The following is a 25,854-nucleotide window of genomic DNA, read 5'->3' as shown; positions in this document are numbered from 1 at the left end:
AAGTGCATGAAAAAATACTCAACAGCATTAGCCATTAGGGAAATGCAAATAAACCACAACAAGATATCATTTCACCCCACTGGGATGACTATAATGAAACAGGTAATAATAAGCATTGGTGAGGAAATGGACAAGTTAAAACCCTCAAATATTGCTGGTGGGAATGTGAAAGCATGCAGTCACTTTGGAAGACAGTTTGGCAGTCTCTCAAAAATTTTAAACATATAGTTACAATATGAACTAGCAATTACACTCCGAGGTATATACCCAAAAGAACTGAAAACACACATCCACACAAAATCTTGCACATGAATGCCCATAGCAGCATTATTCATGACAACCAAAAAAGAGGGAGAAAAACATAAAATGTCCACCAACAGAGGAAGGAATAAGTAAAAGTGGCATGTCTATACAATGCAATATTATTCATCCATAAAAAGGAATTAATGTACAATTCATGCTACAACATGGATGAATGTTGAAAACATGCTAAGTGAAAGAAGTCACTCATATAGAACACATATCATCACATAATTCCATTTATATGCACTGTCCAGAATAAGCACATTCATACAGACAGAAAGTAGATTAATGGTGGTCTAGTGCTTGGGGTTTGGGAGAAATGGGAAGTGAGTGCAAATAGCCATGAGGTTTCCTTCTTGGAGTAATAAGCATGTTCTAAAATTGATTATAGTGATGGTTGCATGATTTTATGATTATATTAAAAAAACACTGAATTGTACACTTCAAATGAATGAATTAGATGGTATATGAATAATATCTGAATAAAGTTGTTAAAAAATCCAATCAAACTTTTTCTTATAGAACATTTAGGGAACCAGAAGTTAAATAATGATACGTTTGTCCACACTGAAGTTAATATAAAAGAATATACTGCCTATTGACAAACCCTCAATTTTGTTACTTTATACTAAGTTGCCCACTCTCAAAGTAGACAGATATTCAAGAAATATTATCTTCCACACTGAAATTTTCCCAACAATAAATCGTTGGCATAACAGTATGACACAAGATCACACTGTTAGATGAACACAATCTCCTCATATTTCCTCCTTCCAGATGGTATTCTAACTGCTTTTGGTCAGCTTCTTGAAGTAACTTTCCACTGAATTAGTTACCATCTCATTTTTAATACATTGATGTACATGTCCTTAACAAATTACCAGCAAAAAGGAGAATATTTTTCTTATAACTGCACACCTTACCTCCACACAGACACAGAAGAACACAATGGAAACTTCTGTATGTAGGGCAGATTAGGAACGGGGGGGGGTCCCTTTCTGTCTCTTGGGACACAGAACCACTATACTATCGGTCACTCAACAGGTGTGCAGGGGTGAGGCATACAGCCTCTACAGTAGATGAGTAACAGATAAAAACAATAAATAAGTCCACTCAAATAGTGCTATTCAGAGTAAGCATACCATCAAAATCTAGCACAAATATTGAGTATTAGTTTAGCAAGAAAAATTTCTGAGGTCAGATATGGAAACAATTACCTATTAACATCACGAATAAAAACGACAGAAAATGTTCATCATTAAAATATATTTACAGTTAACTACAGATACCATGTTCCAAAGATCTAATAATATCTCATAAATATTTTTACTAGAGGACAGAACTTAAATTTCTCTAATCATTTTCTAATTCTCATCACAACTAACTTCGAAAAGTTGGATCTTAACTCTTTGTCACTCACTTACTGGTTTTGTGATCTTGGAAAACTCCTTAAACTTTTGAACCTAACTTACCCCATGTAAAAATAATTAACTCATATTAGTGGCAAGAATTAAATCAAATAATTCATATTTAGGGCCTAATACTATAGTTAACACAAAGAGTATATCAAATAGTAGCTACTGTTATGATTATTACATTGTCAGTACTATATTACCAAAATCCAGTGGATTAGGATAGCAGCAGTCTTGAGACTTACTTGAGAAATCAAGGACATTTAATGCTAATATAATCAGAGAGAATATAAAAGATAGAATGATTACTCAACTGAGAATATGGGAATTTATACAAGGTTAGCCACCATAACCTCTGTGGGACCCATATTTCTCCTCTGTAAAATGACAATTCTTTGAGGTTCCTGACTACTTCCGTAAGATAAGGAGAAAAGATTTGTTGATTTCCATTTTCATTATAATATTCTTTATAAAAAATTTTTGGCCTTAATTTCAGACTCAAACTTTTATTTAAACATCAACTCGTGTTTGGAATAGAGCAATGGAGATGATAACTGCAAATCACACAAACAAGAGTGAACACATATTTTAATGGATTTAAAACTATAATCTCAGGAATAGAAAAAAGCTACCACCACCCATTCCTTGGTTATAAAAAAAAAAACAACAAAAAAAGAAAAAAAAAACAAAACACTGTAAAACAATCTGGAGTCTACATGAATGAACAAAACTTGTACAGCCTCAAAAAGCAAAAGATTTTATGTGATACAGATTCCAGATCTCTCAAATAAGGAAATAATGTGCTAGTTCCCATACTGCAATTCTAACCACATCTAAAAATACAGATACTCACTCCTCACTAAGAATGTTGATCTTTGTAATTTTTGCTATGTGAGATGGTGTCTGTATAATTTATGTGACAGGTATTGAGATATGCCAAAAAGCTACTTCTTTATTGTTATTTTTATAAAATAGAAATAAGAACTTAAATTTGGAACATATTTTGACTTCAAAGAACCCTTTTTAAAGTAGAATATATTATTCATATTGTAAGGAGATGTATTTATTTTAAATCTTATTGAGATTCTAAGGAAAAATAATTCCCTCTTTTGATTTTTATTTTGCTGTTAAAGATAAAAATCTAATTTTATTAGGTGAATCTTAGGGGACCGTTTAAAAGTAATTTTCAATACTTATTTGGCCAAGAAATCCTAAAGATGCACGTTTTGCTGAAAGAGTGGGACTCTAATTGTTAATTGCCTCAAAGATATATTGTGCTTGCTAGAGATCCAGCCCAACTTGGCAGACAATTTATTCACACAGGGATCAGTGTTTTGCGTAACAGAAGCCAAGCTGTTAAGTTTAAGCCGTCTTCTTTCTTTTTACTGTGGACCTTTTATTCTGACCCTTTCAGTACAATTTCTTTAAATTGTTGGTGGTTGTCAAGATTCTGTGGTCTTCCATATTTTCAAATAACCTGAAGGTGAATATGAATTTGCAAATGCCATGAAAGTAAGGAATGTAAAATCTCTGAGTTCAAATATTTGAAAAAGAGACTTCCCAGTTATTTTGAGGAGCAAGGAGACAGTAATATTGCACTTTGAAGGGGATAGTGTTTTCAGCCACTGTTACCATGCAGAGCCACTGTGCCCGGCTCCTTCTGTGAAATTACATCAGTAACCAATAGAGGGAGCATACAGCCTGTGCACTACTTGCAGTTCCCAGCATGATTGGCCCATCACCAGCAGTTCCATCCAGAGCTTCAGTTATGCCCTTAAGGCTTTGTGTTCCCAACAACTAATAAAAAGGCAATGCTGGTTGTCAGCAAGTGCAGGAGGAGACCTTCATCTCAAAGGAAGCAGCAATCAAATCCACTGGGGTTCACAGGTTAACAGCAATGGGCCAAGTAGAATGGGTGAATTTAATGTGAAGGTGCCAGTTCATATGGACTGAGGAGAGGGGTCATTTATGACTCAGACTTGGACTTTCAGCATTTAGACAAGGGAGGGAATACAGTTGTGTAAAATAAACCCATTTTTTATACCAGCACACAGATCATCCCATTATTTTTCCACTGAGTCATTTTACCTGATTTGATTTTCATACATCACATCACCTATGTGGAAAAATGAAGGGGAATGTTACTAAGAATTGTTTTGGATTGTAACACATTAGAAATAATGAGGTGCTTCTTAAAAAGAGGTGAGTTGATGACAAGTTAGACACATATGTGATGGTAGACCAGTGGGACAAATGTATATAGGTCACCAGGCTCATTTGGGTGACATTAGCTTGTAGACATTCACATACATTGTCTCATCTGGTAGTTCCACAGTGTAATGTTCATTTTACTGATGAGGAAATGGGTGCCATAGGTATTAGAGAACCTGCTTAAGAGATATAGTGGTTCAGGATCCCATCTGCCCACGTACTAGTCCTGTAGGACTACTGCTTCACAAATGGACTTGATTAGTGTTTCTACAGTGTTCAGTGGAACTCTACCTCTGAGGAATGGTCACTGAGATGATAAACCATAGCTCCTCAAAAATGAGATTTTGGAATGTAATACCTAGCTCATAGCTGATTCTTACTAAATTTTTAATAAACTAAACCAATCCTTGAGTTTGAGTTAGGTTATAGAATAAGTGTAACACTCAGGGCTCCTGATTATCATTCCCAGAATCAACCCATTTCTCGGTTATAATGACTTCTTATGTCTGTCTCCCCTTCTTTCCTTCGTCTTGCCCTTCCTCCCTCCATTCCTTCCTTCCTTCCTCCCTTCCTTCCTTCCTTCCTCCCTTCCTCCCTTCCTCCCTTCCTTCCTTCCTTCCTTCCTTCCTTCCTTCCTTCCTTCCTTCCTTCCACAAACATTTACTTAATGACTATGACACATCAGGCAGTTTGTAATGTGCTAGAAATAATAGGATGAACAAAGGGAGAGTTCTAGCTGTCATGGAACTTACATTCTTGTGAGAGAGACAAGTATCATTTGTAAAAGAAAAATGCTATGAAATGTAGGTCATGGACCTTCAAGAGTCAGTTAAGATATAGACTGGGAAGGAGAATCAAGTGCAGGTTTCTCTAAAGAAGCAATGATTGAGGTACTATGTGAAAGATTAATAGAAATTATCTTGTGAATCTGAGAAAGATGAGAAGGAACCATTTAAAAAAGAAAGAACAGAATATCTAAAGATTCTATAGCTAAAGTGTAACACATTTGAAAAACGGAAAGAAAGCTACTGTGAGTACAGTTCAGAGAGCAAGGGAGAGAAGGAAATGCATGGGAACATTGGATAGTCCATGTGAGGCCTGCAGGCTGTGAGAAGATTTTTTTTTTTTTAATAGGAGGTGACTTGATTGAATTTGAATATGAAAAACACACTCTGTATATGAGGATTCTCTGTTCTTTCTGCACAATTTCTCTATAGACCTAAAACTTCTCCAAAAAATGTATTTTCTTAAAATAATATGTGTATGAGATAGAACAGAGGGAGGAAGAGAGTAGAGTCTGAAGGCAAGCTAGGAGAATACTGCAGTTCTCCAGGACAAAGAGTACCAGGGACTGAGCCCAACGGACCTCCAGAGGTTAAGGGGCTGACGACGAACAAGCAATGGTGCCCAGAAAGCATGAGCAGTGAAGTAGGAATGAAATCAGGAAAATGGTGTCCTTGAAGCTCAATGAAGAAGGTATTTCAACAAAGAGGGAGTGATCAATGTGGCAAATAGTCTGATTGGGCAATTATTATGAGGACAGAAATAATCCTTACGTTTAGGAAAATTAGAGGCCATTGATGACATATATAAAGAAAAATCTGGTGGAGTTGGGGTGGGGGGGCAATTAGATTAAGGCAAAGACAAGAATTGGAGAGACTATAATATAGAGTATAGAGCAATTTTGTTGCAAAAAGTAGCAAAACATATAAGTGGGTGTATAACAGAAAAAGGTTGGTTGAGATTTTTTTTTTTAAATAAAAGAATAATACCATGATTGTATGCTCATATTTTTACTTTTTTTTTGTTTATTTATTTTTGAGATAGAGACAGACAGATCATGAATGGGGGAGGGTCAGAGAGAGAGGGAGACACGGAATCCGAAACAGGCTCCAGGCTGTGTGAGCTGTCAGCACAGAGCCCGACGTGGGGCTTTAACTCACGAACTGTGAGATCATTACCTGAGCCGAAGTCAGAGGCTCAACTGACTGAGCCACCCAGGAGCCCCAAGGATGCTCATATTTTTAAATCTTTACCATGTATGAGATTAATTTACTTTTTAAAATAAAAATGCCTATGGGAACAATACAATAAGGAAGACAAACCTACAAACAAGATGAAAACAGTACAATCAATAGATTATGGCTTTTGAAAAGGTGAGACTGGATGAAATTCTAAGACAAATGAAGGACTAGATATAGGAAGGAAAAGGGACAGTTCCTTTATTAAAGGGAGGAAAAGAGGACCAAAAGGCAGATGTAAGTAGTTTTGTATATAGTTCAAACCCATGAACAACATGGGTTTGAATTGTGCTGGTCCACTTATAAGCTGATTTTGTTTTATTTTAATGTTTATTTATTTTTGAGACAGAGAGAGACAGAGCATGAACAGGGGAGGGGCAGAGAGAGAGGGAGACACAGAATCTGAAACAGGCTCCAGGCTCTGAGCTGTCAGCACAGAGCCTGACGTGGGGCTCGAACTCATGGACCGTGAGATCATGACCTGAGCCGAAGTCGGACGCTTAACCAACCGAGCCACCCAGGCGCCCTGATTTTGTTTTATTTTAAATAAATACTGTATAGTACTGTAAATGTATTTTCCTTACGATTTTCTTAATGTTTTCTTTTATCTAGTTTATCATATTCTTATAACATAAAAAGTATGTGTTATTCAAGTGTTTATGTTATTAGTAAAGCAGATTTGGTCAACAGCAGGCTTTTAATAGTTAAGTTTTGGGGGAATCAAAAGTTATATGTAGATTTTTGACTGCATGGGAGTCAGTGCCCCTACTCCCCACATTATTCAAAGGCCAACTATATTAGATCAGAAAATTGGGGTGATTTCCATAAAATTAAGTGGGAGAGAGTGGCTGATCAAAACTAAAACACAAAATAAACTCTTCAAATGATAATTGATTTGCATCAGTTATAACCATATCAGAATGAGTTATTTGTCATTCACAGAACCCATTATGACACATCACAGTCCCTAGATTAGAGTCAAGTAACCCTAAGCACAAATCTATCATCTCCCCTGTGATTCCTATAAGCAAGTGACACATCAGAAATAATGAGTCATGAGAAAGACAATGTGATTGGTGCTGAAGGAATAAGCCCTACACCATGTCATGCCCCTGCACTAATTGTTTTCCATAAGCCTTAATTGCCTGTCTGGGCACTCTTTGCTCCTCGACACCCTGAATGACAAGTTGGTAATTCACAACAGGAGACTTGAGCAACTGGAGAACATCTCTCAAGAGCTCCTTTTGGCTTCCTCCCCTGACTAGACACGTCACAGTAGTATTTAATGCATTAGTATACCACTTTTAGACAGGAGCCTGTTCCTAAATAAAAATCAGCCTTACTTAAAAAGAAAAAGATAATAACAACACAAGGGAACATGTCTATTTATTCTAGGCAAAGTGTTAAAAACAAACCTAGCAGCAAAATTAAGGAGAATTTTAAATTCAAGGACAATTTATAGGAAAGAATAGCTAGATATAGAATATTTGTTCTTTCTCTGGACTTCCATTTCTATTTCACATATTCTTAGTTAATACTTTGGTTGCTATATCATTCAGGGTTTCTAGTATTTATGAAAGGATTAAGTAGAATTCTGGATTGTGGCTTGATGTACATTACACATAGTAAGGTCTGAATTTCTGCTTCATTCTTTGAGGAATAAGATGAGGCTCAAGTAGCCAATAATAAACATAGGAAGAGTTTTCCCCCCAAAAATAGAAGCCTCTGGAAGAATAGCAATGTCTAATCTCCTTTTTGACCCTGTTACAGGTTGAGCTGTATTTGTCCCAAATACATATGTTGAGGTCCCAAATCTTAGTATCAGAATCTGACCCTGCTTGGAGACAGGGTATTTAAAGAGGCAATTGAGTTAAAATGACGTCATGAGAGTAGACCCTAATCCAATCTGACTTGTGTCCTTATAAGAAGAGGAAATTTTAGGACACAGAGGATGCAGAGGGAAGGCCCTGAGAAGACATAGGGAGAAGGCAGCCAACTATACGGCAAAGGTTGATGCTTCAGAAGAAACCAACCCCTGTTAACACCTTGATCTTGGACTTCTAGACCCAACACCTGTAAGAAAATAAATTTCTGTTATTTAAGCCACCACGTCTGCAATACTTTGTTAGATAGTCCTGGAAAGCCAATAAATACTTTGTTTACCCACCCCTCTTTCTTATTGCAGACACACACCATTTTAAAAGCATGCCGATCAAGTGAAACCTTTTCATATGAGATCAGAGGATCCTTAAACCAATGCCACTTCATAATAATGGTCTGGTTGATGCAATATGAATTAATATAAAAGGTTGAATTTAGTTTTATTACTCTGATGTTTGAAATATAAGCATTTGATTAACACTGAGTTGTATATTTTCACAAAATTAGTTGAACGCCTGTGTGAAGATAACCTGGTGTCTGCATGCTGCCAAGCTCCCTAAGGATCAGGGCTCCTTTGAATAGGCGCTGTAAGAGAAATAGCCAAATGGCTAACTCTCCAGGACAGCCTGGATCAGCAGGACACACACATGAATGTCCCTGGTGCATCCCCCTTCCTACTCCATTAGTACACCTTTCTCGTCTCAGAATTTCCTTCATGATTTGCCAATATTTCTTCAGCCTAAAATTCTTAACCTCATGGCCACCTAATCAAAATCCTGCAGTTTTTTTTTTTTTTAATTCCGGTTTCAGACTCACTGCCTCCAGAAAAGACTTCCTTGATTATTCCAGTCCTTACTGATCTGTTGCTTCCTAAATTTCATCTGCATTTATAATCCCACCTGAGACAATTCAGTATCCAGGCCAGTTATTATTTATGGCACTACTCAGGCAATTGTTCCAAAATATTGCTACTGTTCAATGAGCCTTACTCACGTCAGCAGAGTGCTAAGTGTTCCTCTCACTCTTATGTCCTTCCATCCTCACCACAACCTCCTGAGGCAGGCATTCTTACTTCACATTTTATAAGAGGAAACTGGCTCAGAAAACCTAAGCAACCAGCTCAGGTGGCAGAGCTGGGAACTGATTCTGTCCAGTAGAGAAGTCTCTATCTCTTTCCTTTTCCTACGCTGGCTTCTACGGTGGCCCTCGCAGCTTTGCTTTTCACCATCACCTCCGCATTTCTCCTCCTAGGTCATCTTCTCCTCCTCGGACCCTCCTAGGTCCTCCTAGGTCTCCTCCTAGGTCCTAGGGGACAGTTTCTACTTGCTCTCTACTCCTATACACCTAAGGCAAATAGTTTGATATTTATCAAAATATTTAGGAAAGCGCCTGGAATAAATTGGGGTTTTATAACTCCTCGGTGGCTCTGCAATTAGGTTGCCAGTTTTCTTATTAGGATATAGGGATTTCAGCAGGTTGGATCATACATTTCTGCATGATCCAGGACCTCTTAGGATTTCCATCTGGGCCTTTCTAGGCCTGATGTAATGGGGCTGTAAAGACGAGCCATTTTTTAAAATTTTATTTTAGAGAGAGAGTGTGTGTGTGCACAAGTCAGGAAGAGGGGCAGAGGGAGGGAGAGAGAATCCTAAGCAGGCTCCATGCTCAATGTGGAGCTTGACACGGTGCTTGATCCCATGACCCTGGGATCATGACCTGAGCTAAAATCAAGAATCAGGTGCTCAACCCCCAAAGCACCCCCAGCACCCCAAGATGAGTACTGTTTGAGAAAGGTAGTATTTGAATAACGAACGGGACAAATGAACCTAAAGATGAATTGACAGAGATAACATTTGTTTCAAAGCCAGGAAATTCAACAGGCCTGATCATCTGGGTTGCAGATGATTCTTCAGGTTTCACATTTTGAAACATTCAGAATCACTTCAGCTCAGTTTTTTATTAAGAAGAAGGAGGAAGGAAAGGAGGAGGAGGTGGATGAGGAGGGGGAGGAAGAGGAGGAGGAGGAGGAGAAAAGGAAAGAGAAGGGAAGAGAAAAGAAAAGAAAAAAAGAAAAAGAAAAAGAGAAAGAAAAGAACAAAAGAAAAGAAAACAAAAGGAAAAATCCCTTCCCTGGTTCCTTGAGAGCTGGCACAGGACATGGTGATATACCAGTTTTATCCTTGCTGCAAGGGTGCTTCCCACCCCTAATTATCAGCAGCAGTTCTGCTGCACACTCCTTTCCCTCCTGTTGTATTCCTTTTCCTGTGAATATGATTTCTCTTTCTCATTCCTGTACCATTTCTAACCTATGGGTTGTTCTCTCCACTGGCCATTGACTCACTCAAACATGCTGTTTCCCTAGCTAAGATACAGCCCAAAGGGGCCCTGCCACAGAAAAAGAACTGCCTGGAGAAACTCTATTTTCATAATAACAGCCACCGACATTTGTTTAGCACTTTACGGTCTATTTTCTTAGCGTGCTTGGATTGCAAAGCCCTTTTCAATTATTGGATAAAAAAGACAGGTAAACACAAACAGCCTGTGAATGCATAATTAAAACAATGCCTCAAAGAAAAATGAGGGAGGAAAATCACATTAATTCCAGCAAATAACGTTAATAAACAGCTGCTGCCATCAAAGTACTAAAAGACACTATTGGTTTTAGTATTAACGAGGGACTGAAGGAGAAGGCAATGCGAAATACTTTTTAAGAGTATAGTCTGTGGAATTCATGAATTTCTCTGGTCTCCAGTCTCCTATGGTGTAGAGAGAAAGCTATGACCATGTTAAGAAATTCATAACTGCAAGACTTTTAAAATTTTGATTTATCCAGGGGTGCCTGGGTGGCTCATTCAGTGAAGTGCCTGACTTCAGCTCAGATCATGATCTCATGGTTCATGGGTTCCAGCCCCAATCAGGCTCTGTGCTGACAGAGCTTTGGATTCTGTGCCTCCCTCTCTCTCTGCCCTGCCATCTCCGAAAAAAAAAAAAAAAAAAAAAAAAAAAGAATAAAAACTTTAAGTTTTTTTTTTGTTTTTTTTTAAATTTTTTTTTAACGTTTATTTATTTTTGAGACAGAGAGAGACAGAGCATGAACGGGGGAGGGTCAGCGAGAGGGAGACACAGAATCTGAAACAGGCTCCAGGCTCTGAGCTGTCAGCACAGAGCCCAACGCGGGGCTCAAACTCACGGACCGCGAGATCATGACCTGAGCTGAAGTCGGCCGCTTAACCGACTGAGCCACCCAGGCGCCCCAAAAACTTTAAGTTTTTAAAAAAAATTTTGGTTAATCCAATGCAATCATTCCATAGATAATAAAACTGAGGCCTAGTTTATTCATTAATTCAACAGACATGCAGTGAACATACACTATATGATAGCCACTTTCCTAGGCACTTGGAATAGAAGGTAACATTTCTTTTCTCAAGAGCTTCAAATCTAATGGGGAAGAAAGAGAATACAGCTAATATAAAAAATGTGAGTCTCAAAGGCAGAGGAAGAAAATGCAGAGTACAATAAATTTTAAACCCTAATCTCATTTCTTTCATTTGCCCTCTTTATTTCTCTTAACTCTTAGATATTTGGCCTCTGTGGGATCTAGAAAATGAACCCATCCATATTATTATTCTTATTGGTATGAGAAAGTTGTAGCATGTGGTGGTTTTGCGGGCTCACACGGGTGTCAAGCCTGGCTTGAGCATTTACTAGAAACATGAATATGTACCACTGCCTCCTGGCGTTGGGAAGAATGACATCAATCGCAAGTGTGGTCACATATTAAATGAGCCATTGTGTATAAGGCCTAGCATGCATTAGTACAGGGCCTGACACCTATTTCAGTAAATGTTAGCTATAAACATGATAGAAGTGTTTCTCATACTGATGTTAAGGGAAACCTGGTAGGTTGCGGCAGAGAGATATCAATAAATGAGGGGTGAGGAAAACAAACTACCCCTCTGAGAAAATGAGCTCGTTAATTTTACCAGTAAACAAAGTAGTGCCATTTTCTATAAGATACTTAAAATTTTATGATGCTGGTGTACATTGTAAAGCAGTGAGTTTAGAAGACACTTCAAGCTTCTTTGATCTTGCAAAAGATGCTTCCATTTCAGAATACTTACGAATATCTCCCTGAACTTGTATGGACTAAGCAAAATATAGGAATTTTTTCATGCCAGGCACACCCAATCCTCTATTAATGGTATTCATTTCTGAAAAAGTCACATAACAGAGGTCAGCACTGGTCAGGATCCAGAGTTATACATGGGCTAAGACAGGGTTTAAATAGAGAATTTTAGTTTGGTCACTAAAACTTTTTAGATTTACTGTGATTGGGAAAAAAATAAGCATTATTAAAAGATGAAAGCTTCTAAATAAAACTGTTGGCAAACAGTTCCTGAATCATGATTTTGAGGCTGTGGGTGATGCTATGGCCTGGGGAGACAGGCTGTCTCAGAGTTCTAATTCTGGCTCTGGTGGCACCAGTGGGGATTAGTGATTTATATTAGTATCTTCAGGCTCCTTTTCACAGGTTTTTTTTCTCTAGCTTTTTTTATCTAGCTACGAGGGTCCACAAACTATGGCCCATGGGCCAAATCTGGCCTACTATCTATTTTTCACATTTTTAAGTGGCTGGAAAAAAATCAAAAGGATCATAATATTTCTTGATATTTGAGAATTACATAAAATCCAGATTTTGGTGTCCATTAATAAAATTTTAGTGGAACATAGCCAATACCCATGTGCTTATGCTACAATGGCAGAGTTGAGTAGTTATAACAGAGAGCATATGGGCTGTAAAACCCAAAATATTTATTCTCTGGTCCTGTCCAGAAAATATTTGCTGACCCCTGATCTGGCATATAGAATGAATCCTAACATTAAATGGGAATGGATGAACATGTCTACCAATACCGTCAGAGAGCACTCCTCATACAGACACTCTTCATGAGTGTGAGCATAAGATCACACTCCAAATGGGTTCACAAATGTGCCAAATGCCTTCTAGTTGACATGGCAGTAAAATTTCAAGGGATTACAAACATTTTAAAATGCCCTTTGTATTATTTTAATAGCCTCTTTCAAATGTATATTTTAAGGCATTTTAAGTAGGAAGGGAATTTTGAAGGAAAAATCCCAACCACTTTTTTTTAAATAAAAGAATACATAGTAGCTAAAACATGCTGCTTTTCAATGCATTTATTTAATTCATGTTCAGAATTACTTGTGTATATAGAATTACGATTTCATACCATAAACAACTCCTACTCACATTCTCTAAATGATTTCCACACATTAACTAAGAAAAGAAAAATAATACAAGCTTCATGGCTGCCTACAGACTTAGGCAGACAAAAAAAGAGATTGTCATAGTTGCCTTTGGGTAACAGATAAAATTGCACGAACTGTAACTTACAGTACTAACACAAAAGAGAAAAAATAGTTAAGATAAAGACAGTGTCATAAAATTAAATGCCTTAGCAGCATATTTAACTAATGATCAAGAAAATGACCAACTTTTATGCCTTTTATGCTAGAACACTATTAAAATGTCTCCACATTTTCACACAAAATAGACACCAAATACTGGTTTACGTTTTTAAAGACAGCAAATTAATATAACCAATGACTTTATTCACCCTACTAGGAATTGCAAATACACACATGGATGATAAACTATCATTGCTGATGTCGAATAATTATTTCAAAAACTCAAAAACTGGGCCAAGCTTTTTTCTTTCTCAGAGACATCCATGACTATATCTTACAACTATCTATTTCTCATATGGCCTATTCTACACTGCAGCTGCACTGGCCATCTAAATAGGCTCAAGTTTGGGTCAATTAAAAATTATACACTCTCCAGATCCATGAAATGTTCTACCTAGGAAGAATTTTTTTGTAAATGCGTGAAATAGGTCTGGAGAGTTATCCAATCATAGAAACAGGAGAAAAAACAACTAGATCAGGGAAATAAAAGTAAAAACTGATTAATAGTATACCACGTAATTACAAATAATAGAGAAAAATTTTGCCACACTTATGCATGTGTGTATATAAGTGAAATAGATAGATGCATATGAATACAGAGATAAATAACTAAATATGGAGAAAATGCAGATAAATAGATTGATAGAGATTAATCAAGTCTCTGGACCCCAAATTTAGACTACAGTTCTTAACCTACAGTCTACAGTTGGGTTTCTAGGAATCTTTGAAACCCCCAAAATCATTTGCAATTTATATAAGTATTTACATTTTTCTGACAAAACAATACATAATACAGTTATTAGGTTGTTTAGGTACTCGTGTCCCCTAACTTTTTGCTCAGCTCATAAAAATCCTTCTGCAAAATAATTAGAATAGAAACATTCTTTATGGATATTTACAGAAGTGATATGCAATTGTCAGAGGATATTGGAAATAATTAGCATAGTCCTGGCTAAAGGCAGGCTATATGACACCTTCTCTTCTGAAGGGTTTAATTTTATTTCCAGGCAGATGAAACTCACTTTGGATTACCCTTCAAAATTTCTCTCTTTTTTTTTTTTTTCATTTCCGTAGCTGTATCTTCACCTCTCATCCCCTTTTCTTCTGTGTTTACCTCTTTTATTTCCCTGGAGGAAGGAAGAGGATAAGAAAGCCTCCCAGTTCTAGTTATTATTGATTTGGGGCACTGTGCCGAATTGGGGCTTTGAGAGTCTAGAATATTGGTAATTGCCCTTGAAACTCATAATGAGTCTTTCCTTGGATGATACCTATGCGGGTTGGTGTACTGATTCCCAACATGTGAATAATATTAAGCGTGCTTTCTGGTGGCTAGACAGTGTGTGATAAGTTGGCCAGTGTATGGAGGGAGTTTGTGAAGAAGCAGAGACAATTTTAGCGAAGTGAGTTCTGTAATGAAGAAAGCGGAGCTTCAGCATGCGATCGTTTTCCAGAGGAAAAAATTACAGGTGCCCATTCCTTCTCTGGTATAGTTATTCACATAAAAGTAAGGCTACTGCAGGCAGGTGAATTTTCTCCCCAGCTCGTCATGACAGTATTACTATTTGTGACCAGAGAACATACATTTAAAAGAACTGTGAGTGGGCACCTTTATCTAGTGCCTATTTTTATGATAGGCTTAAACATATAAACAATTGCAAAGAGATGAAAATGCCTACTCTCACATCAAGTACCAAAACTCTTAATACATACTCTGTTAATCATAATAAAAAATTCATAAGTTCATATTTCAGAAACCAGGCTCCAGCCTCTAATATCTCATATTTTTTATGCCAGAAGATATATATATATATATCTTCTGGCATAAAAAATATGAGATATTAGAGGCTGGAGTTATATATATATAACTTTATTTTGATTTTCTGGAACTTTACCTTTGTAAAGATAAATCAGTCTCTCTCTCTCTCTCTCACACACACACACACACACACACACACACACACACACAAAGTAGTGTTAGCTGTTTGACCTTGATCAAATTTCTTCACTGTGCCTCAGTTTCTTTATCTGGAAATGGAGATAATAACAGAGCCGGCTTCATGGAGCTGTGATAAAGATCAAATTTAATGATACATGTAAAGATCCTGGAACATTGCCTGGGATACAGATAAAGCTATAAATCCTATAATGGGTAACCTACTGTTCTGTTTAGATCCCAGAGGCTGGCATGTTGGCTGCTGTAGGCTCACAGAAGCCTTCATGCTCTCCATTGCAACAGGGAGCTGCTTCACCTCAGTTTATCTGTCTCCTCTTTTCCCATAAACCACTAGACTAGCTAATACCAAGATAAAAGGTCTGCTCCTTGAGTTTAGAGCAGCCCTGAGGGGCATCCCAGCTCTGGAGCTCCCCATAGCATAAGCTGAGACCTCATTTGTAATGGTGGTGTGGGCCAGCTTCTCCTTCTGTCTAATCCTGCTCTCCTTGCTTTCTCATAGATGAGATATCTCCAGAGAGCATTCCCTAATACACTGTTTTTAAAAAACTTATCTATCTATCTATCTATCTATCTATCATCTATATCCAGTATAGATAACATAGTGTTATAGTAGTTTCAAGTGTATAATATAATGATTCAACAATCCTACACATTACTCAGTGTTCATCAAGATAAATGTCCTCTTAGTCCCCATCACCTATTTCACCCTCCCCCCACCCACTTCCCTTCTGGCAATCACCACTTTGTTCTCTGTATTTCAAGACATGCAGTTTGTTTGTCTCTTTTTTTCTTTGTTAATTTGTTTCTCAAATTGCACATATGAGTGAAATCATACAGTATTTGCCTTTCTCTGACTAACTTATTTTACCTAGCATTATACCCTCTAGCTCCATCCATGTGGTTGCAAGTGGCAATTTTAGTCTATAAATCTGAAGAAAAAAACCGTTAAAAATTTGCATTCTATGTTGAAAAACACAAGGGAAGTTGTACCTTACAGAGAATGCATTTCAGAGAAGAAACCTAAACCCCATTTCCCTGACCCTGACTATAACAAGAGGAAGACGACGAGGACAGAGGAAGTGCCTCTTGAAGAAAAGTTTTCAAGATAAACCCTATTTTTTTAAGGGGAGGAAAATAAATTCTCTCAACCATCAGAACAAGTTCAGAGAAGCACAAGAGAGTTGCTGGTAAATTCTGAAATATGCTAGAACTGTCACTCACCCCTTCTCCAAGTTGTAGACTCACATGAAGCTCAGCAATCCATTGAATCTGTTGGGTCTGAAGCTCATGCTTCACGGAAAAAGGGACAAGATGACAGGGTTGAGGGAAGCAGCAATGGTGAAACAGCCTGCATTATCCCTACTTGGCAGACCAGGGTACATGAGTTTCCTGGTAGCTGAATAAGCACAAAGAAAGCAGCTGGCTTTTGAGCCCTTCTAATGGTATGCCATCTAACAGGACCTTGCTTAAGGTGGAAAAGTCTACCATGTGAAGTGGATTTCCAATTCTAGGGATGCTGAACAATCCACAAATGTTCTCTATAAGCAAGTCAACTTTTGGAAAGGAATGTAATAACCAGTCAGTGTTAAGGAGCTGTACTACAGCAATAGCTTCTGTGTAGACGGACTTCTACCTTCTTCCATTTCTCTTTGGTAACGTTATCAGAAAGGAAAGCAGAGAAGTAGGAAAGAGGACATACAGAATTTCCCTCCACTTCAGCCACTAGAACCACAAAGAGGTCTTTGCTGCACAAGGGGATGGAAAGATATTACACAGCAGGAAATAAGAGTTCAGCATAGCCAATTTAGGAGTAGCTATTGCTGACAATAAAATCATTTCATACAATTGAGAGTCTGCCGTGAACCTGGTAAACATATACACTTCAATAAGTATTCATCCAGTACCCTGCATCATACTGTACCATGTGTTAGAGATGCCATGATGAGAAGAAAGACATGGCTCCTAACACTTATGGAGCATACACTTCCTCGTCTCCTTTTGCCTTTCTGCCTCTGAATCATTATGTCTTCTCCCTGTGACAGACTATTCTTTAAAGAAGGTTGAGACATCATCATCTATTAATTATTCTGTTTATTTTTTAAACATCATAAGGAAAATTTGACCAGAACACATTTTAAGAAGCAAAAAGACTGAATGCATTTTCTTACTTCAAGTACTATACATTAAATTCTGCCAACATTCCTTTCTCAACCACATTTCCCAAAAGCTTAGCACTTGGCCATAAAAGTTCACTCCAGTCTAAAATTTGGCATGCCTGACAGCAAAGTCTTCAAATTTGCCAATTTGGCTAACATCTCCTTTTTGAATAACAAGTAGGGAAATAGGAAAAAAAAATATGTGAAATGGTATAAATCATGGCATTATCCAGACACAATTCATTTCATGAGATAATAGTAAGACTAAAATAAATTAATCCTAAATTATGGTAGATTTGTTTTCAGATAGATTTTCACAAAAGTTTAAAATCTGCATGGAAATATACTATACAAAGAAATATAATTGAGTCATATACAAAAATCAGAGATCATTTTTTTAATGTTTGTTTGTTTATTTATTTATTTATTTATTTATTTATTTAAATATGAAATTTATTGTCAAATTGGTTTCCATACAACACCCAGTGCTCATCCCAACAGGTGCCCTCCTCAATGCCCTTCACCCACCCTCCCCTCCCTCCCACCCCCCATCAGCCCTCAGTTTATTCTCAGTTTTTAAGAGTCTCTTATGTTTTGGCTCCCTCCCTCTCTAACTTTTTTTTCTTTTTCCTTCCCCTCCCCCATGGACTTCTGTTAAGTTTCTCAGGATCCACATAAGAGTGAAAACGTATAGTATCTGTCTTTCTCTATATGGCTTATTTCACTTAGCATAACACTCTCCAGTTCCATCCACATTGCTACAAAAGGCCAGATTTCATTCTTTCTCATTGCCACATAGTATTCCATTGTGTATATAAACCACAATTTCTTTACCCATTCATCAGTTGATGGACATTTAGGCTCTTCCCATAATTTCGCTATTGTTAAAAGTGCTGCTATAAACATTGGGGTACAAGTGCCACTATGCATCAGCACTCCTGTATCCCTTGGGTAAATTCCTAGCAGTGCTATTGCTTCTGCACTGCAAAGGAAACAATCAACAAAACTAAAAGGCAACCAATGGAATGGGAAAAGATATTTGCAAATGACATATCGGACAAAGGGCTAGTATCAAAATCTATACAGAGCTCACCAAACTCCACACCCGAAAAACAAATAATCCAGTGAAGAAATGGGCAGAAAACATGAATAGACACTTCTCTAAAGAAGACATCTGGATGGCCAACAGGCACATGAAAATATGCTCAACGTCGCTCCTTATCAGGGAAATACAAACCAAAACCACACTCAGATATCACCTCACGCTAGTCAGAGTCGCCAAAATAAACAAATCAGGAGACTATAGATGCTGGCGAGGATGTGGAGAAATGGGAACCCTCTTGCACTGTTGGTGGGAATGTAAACTGAGAACTTTGATTCTATTGTAAAATCTTTTTTTTGATTATTTACACATGACTATTACTTAATTTCAGAGGACATTTCAGACTAAAGTAAAACAAAAATGAAACAAAACAACTCCTATCTACATAGCATATATGGATATATATAAATTATAAATAATTCTATATAAATTATAAATAATTCTATATAAAGAATTATATTCTATAATATTCGATAATATAAAGAATTAAAAAGATATATAGCACATATACAGATAAACTATTCTGTTTATGTATGCATATATATGTATGTATATATGTATGCATATATACATAAACTTACGTATATCTGCACACACACACAAATGTGTGTATGTATATATAGTACCAGAATGTTTGGCAAAGAGCTTTCAGAAAGCTTTTTGTCAGTTTTGTTAGAAATCATTATAGGCAGTTGGGATTAAAGTATTTAATCCTATCCATCGATATACCTTGGTAGTTGGGCTTGAGGTATTTGTACATAAAGACAGAATCATTTTGGATCTGTAAACATCATTTGTAGCATGGGTTTTCAAAAATGGTGATGGAGAGAATTCCTCAGAGAAAGCCAATATAGAATAAGTATATGTTATAAGAATCTGCTGCTAGTCAGGCCTACAAAAGAAGGTTCTGTACAAAGCATTGACCACATTTCTGCAATCTTTTCTGTCTCACACTTTCTGACAAATGAACACATTCTTGCAACTTTCTAGATTCTCTGTGTCCAGCTATCACCTAATTAGAATAATTAGAAAATATCATCTTATCCTTCTCATTTGCAAAAATAAATCCAGTATAGCCAGTAATTCTAATATTGCAAAAATGGTTAAAAATCATGTGATTTAGATTCCCACATTTTCATACAAATACAGAAGCATTTGTCTGGAAATTCTATTTTAATTGGAGGGACACACCAATAAAGCCTCAATGACCGAAATTCATGGCACAAACACTGAATTCTTAATGAAGCCATGGTGTTTCTCCAACTTTCTCTTTAAAGAAGCATTTGGCACAATTCTCTTATCACTCCTTAAGATAATTTAGAATTATAAGACCTAATTTAGAAAATATTACATATTGTGTTAATGATTCAGGAAGCATCTTTTCAAATGAGCTATGGGCATAGTATGTTTATTTCCATAATTACTGCAGCAAACCTAAATTTCCTTGAGAATGTGTTGTTTTTTTGTTTTTTGTTTTTTTTTTAAAGACAACTGTCAGATTTCACATTACAGAGTCTTAAACTTCTTAAGCTTTGCTCATCAAAAGCCATATATCATATTCCCCATATATGAAATGCATCCCCTAGAGAAACAATCTTAGAGGGGAAGTTTTGAGACTTCCTGGGTTCGAAGGCCCAGTTCTCTCTAGAACAATCTTGACAATATCCATCTATGTTATATTAGAACACCTTCACCAAAAGATGAAATTTTTACATATTTAGTAGACAGAATGGGAAAGCAGACCTTTAGTATTATTGGAGACAGAGTCAAAGCTGTCAGTTTAATACCATGCTCACTTAAAAGCCAATAGGCACTAATATTGTGAATAAATAGAGAAAGAAATTTCCTCCAGTGATACTTCAAAGACTTTGCAACATCTGGAATTTGGTTCTATACAGGGTATTCCACTAAAAAGTAAGTATAAAAAGATTTTAATAGAGCAAACAAGATTCAGGTTTCTTACAATGTGTTCTCCCTGGGGGGAGACAAATAACACAATGCATCTGACTAACCTTTCTGCACTTCAGCTGCATCAATTAACATTTAGTCATGGATTCCATCATGAGCCAGATGAACTCAGTGCTACAGCTGTTTTCAGTGAAGGGGAAAAATATGCTTCCACATTTTAGATTCCCAGCATTTATAAATCTGGGAAAAATGTTTTATTGACTGCCGTTGTGCCAGCATTATTGATATGCATTACATATTAGTCACCCAAATAAATTCACACACACCCTAGACTGTGATTAAATCAGGGTCAGTAGCGCATGAACTGGGTCAGCCAGCACTAATGCTATAAAAACCACATTCTCAACCTTTTTTCTTACATCAAGGATTAAGGAAGGGCTAAAGAACTGATCAAAGAAATCGGTTGCGGCCTTGAAAAAATTGTTATTGGGTGGGTCAAACATTTCAGTGGAGATCAGGTACTCTGAGAGAGGGATGCAGATGACTAGAAAAAAATGAACAGATGTTGAAGAAATTGAACTGCAGGATCTAATGGCTTGGCAGAGACATCCTCAATACTACAAGCCAAACATGTGGAAGTGTTTGGTTGGGAGCAAAGCTGGGGTACAGAATAGCAATACTTAGTTAGTCATTGAAGGAGGATTTTTGTTTTGTTTTATTTTTATAGCAAAGGTTCCTTCAAGATGCAGTTTGTGGAGAAATATTACAGTGAATCAGCTGGGTAAGCCACTCTACCTGTCACACCTTGCTAAATTTCACATCACAAGAACATTATAAAACTAATTTTGTCTCCATTAGTCCCTTATAAATGCTGTTCCCTGTCTTCTGGTCAACTCTGGAGTCACATGGATGAATGGATATCCAATAGTCACGTGGCCATATGTGCACTGCGTGTGTGTGTACCATCATTTGTACTGGTGTATAAACCTGGAATCACTATCTGTGTAAAAACTAACCAAATTTGACACTTGCCTTCTCAAATTAATGTTCTTAGCCACAACTCAAGAAGACTAAAGGTTGTATGTCTTCACTTTTACCAACACAGAATGTCAGTCACTTAATCAAACCAGAAAAATGCCTTACCTGGAACTACTTCAAAAAGGAATTTTCCTGGGCTCTCTTCATTGCAGGGATGTTCAAGGACTTTATTTCCAGGCAGAAAAATAGTACCCTGTGAACACAAATGCCCCAAACATCAACATCATCAGAGGGCAAATATTGGATATCATCATCATTATCATCAGTAAATATCCAAAGTGTATCTGTAATCCAGTATATAGTAATACACATCAGACTCATTTATATTCCCAACTAATCAAAAATCATGTAACAGAATCATATTAATTCAACATTTAACACGTTTTTGTTGACCACCCAATGTATATAAGATACTGTATTAGGTACCGAGTTCATTTTAAGCACCAATTTATTAAATGCATTCTGCGTGCCAAAATTTTTACTGAGCCTTCTACCAACATCATATTATTTAATTGTTAGAACAGTGTTATAAGGTAGGTGTTATTTTCCCCATTTTACAGCTGTGAAAACCACAGCGAAGGCATTAAATAACTCAGCCAAGGTTGCCATAGTCATCCCTTGATTATTCCTTCCTTTTCCGTTAGATTTCTCTCTCTTTAGTGTATTATTTCCATCAGTACTAAGACATACTTAAAGTTCTATCCCATTACAAGATACTACTTTGACTCCTCCTGTTCCAGCTATCATCTTTTCCCCCCTTGCCTACCAAAGAGCTGCCTACATTGAATCTATTTCTTTACACGATATATTTCTTTACACGTGTCCACTGCAGCCTCGTTTGTGCACCCACAATTCCAATTACCTGATTCTCACAAGCTTCACGCTTAACAATTCTCAATCTTCAATAAATTTGACTTCCCAGCAGGATTCAGCACTATTAACCATTCTTTCTTGAAGCACCTTCTCGGTTTTCTCCAGGTTTTTCTCTTACTTTGAGACTTGGTAGAGTCTCTTTTCCTGGCTCTAAGTGGCCTTTAAATATTAAAGTGTTTCAAAGATGTATCCAATTATTCCTTCTCTTCTGACTCTATTTTCTCTTTCTCAGAACTATCTCATTCATGTCTATGACTTCAATAACCAACTATAAGCCAATGAATATCAGATTAATATTTTTCCCCTTCCCCCTGCTTCTTCTTCTTCTTCTTCTTCTCCTTTTAATTTTAACTAGGCTTCATGCCCAACATGGTGCTGGAACTCACGACCCTGAGATCAGGAGTCGCAGGGTCCACTGACTGAGCCAGCCAAGCACCCCTCAGATTAGTATTTCTAACTCAGGACTCTCTAATTTTCAGAACTTTATATCCAAGAACTTATTTGCATTTCCATTTGCATAGCAAAAGCATCTTAAACTAAATTTAGTCAAATTAAAATGCAATTAATTTTGGTCCTGTTTAGGTATTCACTAGCTTTGTGACTGGCATCTTCTTCCAATCAGTTGCAAAAGCCAGAAATGTAGGAGTCATCATCCTTAGTATATCTGTACTAACACTCAAGTGACTATTGTTTGTGGTCTTGTATGTTTCAAAGTCCATTCACTGAATTCTCCATAATACTCAAACATCTTTCAATCCATTTTTTTTTCTTAATGCATTCCAAGTATCTTTAGAAACAGAAACTTCACCTTGCAATTTTCTTGCTTAAAAATCTTCAATGACTTTTATTTGTCCTCAGATCAATAGACCTTTGGGTCTACTTCCACCCAAATCTATAAGCTCATTTTTCTGCTCTTATCTTCTGATGCTTTCTATGACTTTCTGTAATCAAGCCAACTCCTTTTCTATAAATAGTGTCATACTCCCATCTACCTTAGGACTGTATTCTTTCCTGGATTGTTTTATAACCATTTCACAGATTGATTACATCCAAAATATACTTGTATAGCTTCCAGAAAATGTTCCTGGATGATTTACTACTGTATGTAACTATGCTATTTGTAAAATTCTTTTATTAATGTCTATCTCCATCATTAAACTGTAAAGGAGTAAGGATAATGTGTGTTTTGCTCTCTAATTTACCACCAATGCCTAGTATTTTGCCTAACATAAGGCTAACGCTGAAAAAAAGTATATTGTTGAGTGAATAAGTACTGTTAGTGTAGTAAAGCCAAGATTATAAACCAAGAATGCTGGATTTAAAAGCCTATGTTATTGTCAACAAGATTATATCATCCAGTTTTGCCAGTTTGAAGCAATATTTAGCTCAGGTAATATTTTACTCAGGTTTCATCCTACCTGATTTGGCACAGAAAATTATAGTCATCAACTCTGTCCCTACATCTAGGCGTAGAGTGTTAAAGCATAGCACTCCCTAACTAAAACCTAAGGAATTATAGGTTAGACATCCCCCTCCCCCTCCTTGCTTACAAGAGGAAGTTTTAGAGGTACTACCTTTTTTTTCCTCCTCCAGGAAGTAAATTTTCTTACTTCTCATCATATCTAGTGTCCTTGGCCCATGGATCACCAGTTTCTGGTGTTTTCAATAATTTTTTAAATTACAAAACACTTTGAAAATATTCATCGTAATTAAGACTTTTTAATATATAGGTTTAATCTGTATGGTTTCCATATAAAGTGATAAAAATCAGCTGTTTCAATGAAGAGTTTGTTTTACTTCCTGAAATGATTTTGTGAAGTAATTAAATTTGTGATTTAGCTGGGTGTTAGAATATAGCATCTAACCTTCCAGACAAATACAATATTCACTTATGGGTGCACGTATGCCTGTATGTTTGTATGTGTGTACACATGACTCCTGTTTAATTCTATGTCTTCAGGCTCTACTTAGGATCTTAAAATGTACATATATCCTGTAAGTTGAATTCAAGCCACTCTCCTGCATAAATAATTCTCTTGCATGAGTCAGTCTCTTCCATGAAATCCCAAAGTACCTCACTTGATTATTAAAAGACAGAGTAGTGCTATTCTTTGTTTTCTTTTTCATACATGTGAAATAGCTACTTCTGGCTGAAATTTTTATTTTCACTTTTAAAATTTGACATCTTCCAGATTTTATATTTTAGCTGTTTTCCAAGAAAATTATGATGAGAGCATAATAGTTCAAGTATTAGTAGATAATGTTTAGGGCAGGATATATTGTAATTGACAAACATTTGCTGTGGTTAATTCATTGTCATTTAATTATAAAATAAAGTAATTTAACTGAAATCTAGTAATTTAACTTGATCACCTTGTATAGAAACCATGTAGTTAAAGTCTATAACTAAGAGAAGAGTCTTAATTGTGATAGTTATTTCAAATACTCTGTAATATGATATTGTTAAAAAATGCAGAGAAATTTTAAAAATCTATAATTTACCCACCACCATAGATAACTAATGTTAGCACTTATACATCTTCCTGTATTTGTATATATTTATGTATATGTGTGTATTAACAGCTACAGTAATTTTTATTTAAAAAGTAATCAAAATAAAGCCTTATTTATTATCTGCCTCAAAACTTAAAAATCATGTATTGTTAGTATGCCAATTTAATAATTGATAACATTTTTAATTTTAATTTTTTAAAGTTTATTTATTTTGAGAGAAAGAGAGAGAGAGCATAAGCAGGGGAGAGGCAGAGGAAAAGGGAGAGAGAGAATCCCAAGCAGGCTCCACACTGTCAGCACAGAGCCTGACAGGGGGCTCGAACTCATGAACTGTGAGATCATGACTTGAGCCAACTACTTGGACACTTAAAAGACTAAGCCACCCAGGCGCCCCAACATAATTTTTTAAAGATGTATAGTATAGTGCTTGCTTGAATATACATACTTTTACACCCTCTGTTCATGTAAAGTATTTATGGTTTTCTTCAAGTGTTATAATAAAGAATATTTTCATGAACACCCATGAAGCTAAATCTTTGAGCTCCTCCTTAACTTATTCTAAAGGACAAAGCCCTAAGAGAGAAATTAGTAGTCAAAAAGTATGCACTGTTTGTATGGGTTTAGTTAATTCTTCCAGAGTACTCTAAATTAGCTAAGCAAACAAATAAACAACTAGTGAGCACGTAAAATAAAAGTGCCCAATCTGATTGAGAAGTAGTTTATTGAGACACTACCATATGTCAGATATTATTTCAGATGGTGTGAAGTATGGAAAAGAAATAAACTCTTTACTTTCAATATAAGAATAACATATTATATGACTATACATGAAATAAGTACCAAAGTATATAGAAAACCAAACAAATATAAGAGTTTAAGAAGAGAGTGTCATTAGTGTAGTCTGATTAGTTAAGAAAGGTAATATGAAAAAATAATTTTTAAAGGAAGATTAGATTTTAATATTTAGTGAGGTAGGAGTAATCTTCTAAAA

The 25,854-nt window shown here is 36.4% G+C and overlaps 1 protein-coding gene across 1 annotated transcript in view; it reads right to left on the bottom strand.

The window, feature by feature from the left end:
• The window catches only part of ARHGAP24 (Rho GTPase activating protein 24), a 512,790-nt gene that overhangs the window by 257,438 nt on the left and 229,498 nt on the right, over positions 1-25,854 (bottom strand). Inside the window, exon 3 of the mRNA XM_047091777.1 lies at positions 21,582-21,669. Within this exon, the coding sequence (XP_046947733.1) occupies positions 21,582-21,669 (88 nt within the window). The remainder of the gene's footprint in view (positions 1-21,581; positions 21,670-25,854) is intronic.

Source organism: Lynx rufus, unplaced genomic scaffold, assembly GCF_022079265.1.
Source record: "Lynx rufus isolate CCGP_SWC_20201006 ecotype Redwood Valley unplaced genomic scaffold, mLynRuf1.p SCAF_3, whole genome shotgun sequence".
Classification (NCBI taxonomy): Eukaryota; Metazoa; Chordata; class Mammalia; order Carnivora; family Felidae; genus Lynx; species Lynx rufus.
Note: the sequence above shows the minus strand (reverse complement) of the source record. Positions and strands in the feature narration are given on the sequence as shown.